Genomic DNA, 4,754 nt, shown 5'->3' on the forward strand with positions numbered 1-4,754 from the left:
CGTCCAAGCCACATGACTGACCCGGGGAGCCGCAGAAGGTCCTCTCTGGTTCCTCCTCCAGCAGAGCGAGGTTTCAGGAAGTGCCGCTGACTTTTCTCTTCTCTTGTTTCCTCCGCTTCCTCTGAACGTGCCTCACTTCCTGCCAGCGCTCACCATCCAGTCTTTGCCCAAATAAGGCCGTGACAGAGACGAAGCGCCGACGAGTCTCCACCTGCTCGCTCACGCTCGGCTGCCAGAGTGAGTCAAGGCTGGTCACGTGACCCGCCGGGACCCTCCAGGTGTGGGCGGCCAGGTGACTCTGTGAGTCTCCGGCAGGTGACTGAGCTCCCCCCTGATGACGGTGCTGAAGTTGCTTCTCAAAACTGCTGCAGACATCAGGCATCTGGTCAGTGACGTCATCGCCCTCTGCACGTTACCTTAAAAGGAGGTTCTGAAAACATTTTTTTCTTTCCAGTATTGACGGGCCCTGCTCTGTGCAGGCGCGCCATCTTGTGGTTCGAGTAGACACGCCAGCGTGAGGATGAGCTCGGGTTCCGATCGTGACGACTCGAACGCGCCAGGACACTGACAGTGACGCAGAGCCGCGGCGCGTCAGAAAAACAGACCGGCGTCTTCCTCCTCAGGTGAACTGACGCTGGCGCCACCTCTTGTCTTCAGAAACCAATCAGACTCGAGCAGCAGGCGTATCTTTCATCTCATTGGTCAGAGTCACGTCACTCACCAGACAACCAGGAAGTTCAAACAGCTGACTCTCTTTCAAGCGCTGTGGCCACACTTTAGGTATTTCCCCACTCTTCTTGTCTTGCTGACGCTCGTGCGCAGGTCCGGTTCAAATGAGACTCGATCAAGAGGCGAGCTAGCGAGTGTGTTTGCGCTGGTCCTTCAAACGAACGCGGGAGCGCGTCGCTGTGTCGCCTGATGGAAATCCACCTCCCGTGTGCCTCCGCGCGTCCGTTCGCTCGTGAGAATGACCTCCAAGAATCCATCAAGTTATATCCAGGGAATGTCTTCCCCGACAGAGGAGTCTCATACAAGAGCAGAATTCTGGCTCGGCAACTGACTTGGCCTCAGCAGAGGTCCGGTCGAGCCACAAAAACCATCTGAGGTCTTGACCCTTTATACACAACAGTTTCCCTCCGTGGGCTTCTCGTCCTCGTCCGATTGGTCCTCCGAGGTGGACGCCAGTCCTGGTCGCTGGCTCCCTCGTAACCATGGCAACGAACCCGTTCTGGACCCGGTGGCTCTTATCAGGACCAGCTCTCCTCCCTCTGACCTTGGACCCGGCGACGTTTCTTCCTCCAGTGTGGTTCACTCCCGTCTTTGGACTCCACCTGCAACTTCACCTTCTCACACACACTCAGCCACACTGCCTCCTCCAGCATTCCTGCATCTGTAGACAACTGCTTTATTAGCAGCACAAACAATGGATGATATGACTACTGTAGAAGGAAGGCACTGTTCCCATTACGCCGCGTCTCCTCCTCGCCTGCTGAAGCCGCCCTGACTGAGAGAAGAAGGTGGTGTTGCAGCCGGGGGCCGAGCCGCCGGGAGCCCAGTCTGCTCCAGTGAGAGCGTCACACGTCGTGATTCATCGCTGCTCGTCGTCTTGACAGGAGTCACAGGACTCGAGCTTGTCCACTCCAGCTAATAAAAGATGGAGAATTGCAACATCTCCCTCGGGATTAATAACGTTTTTTTCTTTTTCTGACTGTGACAGGGTTGACTTTACTTCAAATGACATGAACGCTTCTCCTCTTTATTCAGGCCCGCCGCCACCAGAGGGCAGCATCCGGAGGCCAGACCCGCGCCTGCCTTCTTCCCTGGCTCCTGTCAGCGAGTCACCCGGGAGCTCCGGGCTTCAGCTGGGTCCCTGAGCCGTGGTGACTGGGCGGCAGAGTCCGACCGGTTCTGTCTGCGCTCTCTCCTCCAGACATGGGGAACACAGAGAGCGTGGTGGTGCAGAAACGCCTGGCCAGGTTCCGGCCGGACGAGCGGCCGCTGATCGAGGCCGTCTTTGACCGGCTCCACGCTGGCGCCAGGGAGACTCAGGGGCCCGCGGCGGGACGGGTTCTGACGCTGCCGATGCTGCAGGTGAGGCCTCGGTGTCTTGAGCTTTGTGACCTGGTCCAGCGCCGCTGGCGTCATCAGGGCTGAGAGCCTTGTTCTTCTGGATCAGTCCGTCCGGGGATGAGAGCCGTGATCATGTGGTGGATCTCTCCTCACGACGCTCCTGTGTTTGGAGGGCCTGTGTGCTCGTGAGAACCTGACTTGAGACAGCAGGATCCACAGGGGGGTTTGGCTGTGGCTTGTTCAAACACTGGAAAGCAGTTTCTCCTCCAGAGAGCTGTGAGGAGGAGCAGGGTGGAAGGCTGCAGCGACACCTGTCACCACCCGCTGCCTCCTTCCTCCCGCAGCTGCTCTCATTTCCCTCTGCTCTAGATGCAGTTTCACTCTTGTTTTCTGGGACCAGAAACCTTGCAGAGGTCTGAGTCGCCGGCCCACGGGTCGAGACCTCACTCTTCTGTGGCCCTCGGTGGCTTCAGAAGCTCGGGGCCCGGTCACAGGTGTGTGGAGGTGGTCCTCACGCCAGCAGCCGACCTGACCCCGCCCTCTGCTCCAGTCCACAGTGGGCGCGCTGCTGTCCGAGTCTCTGCTGCGGAGGCTCTTCGGCTCCATGTGCAGCATCAGCTCCGGGTCACCGGCGGCGTCCTCGCCCGGGGTGAGTCGCCAGCAGCTGCTCATCTTCCTCGCCGACACGTTACGGGGCACAGCAGAAGAACGGGCGCCTCTGGTCCTCGCCATGACGCTGCCGGGCGCCGCCCACGTCAGCGCTCAGCAGGTGTCCGAGGTGAGCCCGCCCCTCTGGCCCGCAGCTGCCGGGACTCTGCACTGACCCTGCTCTGCAGTGCTTACAGGACCTGATCTCGGGAGTGCTTCGGCTGATGGCCACCAGGGGGCGCCTGCAGGGCTGGGAGCCCAGCCGCATGAGTCCAGAAAGTCGGGGAGTCCAGCTGCTGGCGGAGCAGATGACGTCCGAGCTCAAAGCCTCGGGTCAGACTTCAGCAGATTCTGTGTGAGACGGTCCTGGACCTCAGTGGTGTGCGGCGACCTCCTCAGCTGGTCCACGTCAGAAGATGATGCAGTCGTGTGTTGAAGCCACCAGAGAAGTGAGTGCTGGCTCTGTGTTCTCCACAGACTCTGGTGGCTGTGACGTCTCCTGCCTGGAGGACTGGATCTTCAGGGTCCCTCAGGTCTCACTCTACCTGGAGATGCTGGTGGCAGAGAGTCTGGGCGTGGCCCTGAGCGGCCGGGCCGAGCCGAACCTGCTGCCTTCGTGTCAGGGAACGGCCTGGAAGGACCTGAGGAGCCTGCTGGACCTTCCCACCATCGTTTTCTTGGCGCCCCTGGTCAGCTGACTCCCCCCTTCCCCCATTGTTTGCTCCAGTCCCTCCTCGTCTTCCAGTGTTTCTGTTCCCTTCAGTTGCCGGAGAGGCTGAGCGCCCCCTGGAGGCTGGTGTTCTCCACACAGTTGCATGGAGAGAGCTTCACCAGGTTGGTGGCGGCGCTGACCGGTCATGGTCCCAACCTGCTGGTCATCAAGGACACGAAAGGCCACGTCTTTGGGGGGTTCGCCTCCTGCTCCTGGGAGGTCAAGCCTCAGTTCCAGGGTGAGTGGCTCCTCCTGCGTCACCCCCTCCACCCCCCCCTCACCGCGGCTCGCTCTCCAGGTGACTCCAGGTGCTTCCTCTTCACCATCGTTCCCAGACTGAGGGTCTTCACCGCCACCAGCTACAACCAGCACTTCATGTACCTGAACCAGAACCAGCAGACCATGCCCAACGGACTGGTGGGTCCCTCCACACACACACACACACGCTTGTCTCTCTGTCCTGGTGGGGACCTCCTCCGTTCCCCAGCCTCTCCCCCTGAACCCCATCATCCAAGACACGAACCAGAAGCAGGACTCTTCTGAAGCCCTCGTGCTCAGGCTCCTCCCTCTGCAGGGCATGGGCGGGCAGCACCACTACTTCGGCCTGTGGCTGGACAGCGACTTTGGCCGGGGTCACAGTCGCGCTCGGCCCAAGTGCACCACCTATGGAAGCCCGCAGCTGTCGGCGGACGAGGACTTCGCCGTGGACTGCGTGGAGGTGTGGGCGGTCGGGAAGCTGCCAGAGCCGGAGGAGGTGGGTGGAGCACCTGAGGAGCTGAGGAGAGGAGCCTGAACCTTCTGTGTTCCAGGACGACGAGGTGAAAGGCAAGAAGAGCATCCTGGACGCTGACCCCGAGGCAGAGGCCCTGCTGGAGATGACTGGCCGGAGCCTGCAAAGTCAGGGGCTCCGGGAGCCGGAGGAGGAGCCGTGACTGGTGCCGCCGCTGGAGAGGCCACCAGCAGAGGAGGAACTCTGGTGTGTCGTGATCCCAGCGTGATGAACTGCAGCCTGCGTCCCTGGCCTGAGGACGGGACCAGCCCCTGAGAGACGCTGAGCCCGGCCCGACCCCACCGGCTCTGAACCCTGAGATGATGTGTCCTGTTGACTCTGCTGATGTCCTTCTTGAGTAAAGACTCAGTAGCAGCTGTGTCTTGTGGTCTTTCTTCATGCTTCCAGTCAAGCGGCTGCCCGAGGCCCCGGTCCTGGTCTCCTCCTCCCCAGCAGGTGGTGGAGCCCAGGGCAGTGCGAGGTCCACGTGCTCGACTGTGTCCTCACTTCCGCTGCAGTGTGCGTGTGTGCGTGTGCGTGTGCGGTCGCGTGTGA

General features: G+C 60.9%; 1 protein-coding gene across 4 annotated transcripts; it reads left to right on the forward strand.

The window, feature by feature from the left end:
* Nucleotides 1–167: 167 nt before the first annotated feature.
* Nucleotides 168–4,563, forward strand: meak7 (MTOR associated protein, eak-7 homolog). 4 transcript variants are annotated; one of them, XM_053886122.1, is made up of 10 exons: nucleotides 168–385; nucleotides 455–623; nucleotides 1,765–2,091; nucleotides 2,621–2,848; nucleotides 2,907–3,051; nucleotides 3,196–3,407; nucleotides 3,482–3,668; nucleotides 3,729–3,847; nucleotides 4,005–4,184; nucleotides 4,240–4,563. In XM_053886122.1, exons 3-10 carry the CDS (start codon nucleotides 1,933–1,935, stop codon nucleotides 4,360–4,362), a joined length of 1,353 nt encoding a protein of 450 aa, XP_053742097.1. In that variant the 5' UTR covers nucleotides 168–385; nucleotides 455–623; nucleotides 1,765–1,932; the 3' UTR covers nucleotides 4,363–4,563. The 4 variants fall into 4 exon arrangements, with proteins under 4 accessions (XP_053742097.1, XP_053742096.1, XP_053742098.1 ...); XM_053886121.1 differs by lacking the exons at nucleotides 168–385; nucleotides 455–623 and adding an exon at nucleotides 719–780; XM_053886123.1 differs by lacking the exons at nucleotides 168–385; nucleotides 455–623 and adding an exon at nucleotides 789–1,565.
* The last annotated feature ends 191 nt before the right edge of the window (nucleotides 4,564–4,754 follow it).

Source organism: Synchiropus splendidus, chromosome 14 (assembly GCF_027744825.2).
Source record: "Synchiropus splendidus isolate RoL2022-P1 chromosome 14, RoL_Sspl_1.0, whole genome shotgun sequence".
Classification (NCBI taxonomy): Eukaryota; Metazoa; Chordata; class Actinopteri; order Syngnathiformes; family Callionymidae; genus Synchiropus; species Synchiropus splendidus.

Bases quoted from the DNA above. Each gene is read 5' to 3' on its own strand.
- meak7 (XM_053886122.1), top strand. From the start codon at position 1,933: ATGGGGAACACAGAGAGCGTGGTGGTGCAGAAACGCCTGGCCAGGTTC. The intron at 2,849-2,906 runs GTGAGCCCGCCC...CCTGCTCTGCAG, and splicing joins GCGCTCAGCAGGTGTCCGAG to TGCTTACAGGACCTGATCTC. The intron at 3,848-4,004 runs GTGGGTCCCTCC...CTCCCTCTGCAG, and splicing joins AGACCATGCCCAACGGACTG to GGCATGGGCGGGCAGCACCA.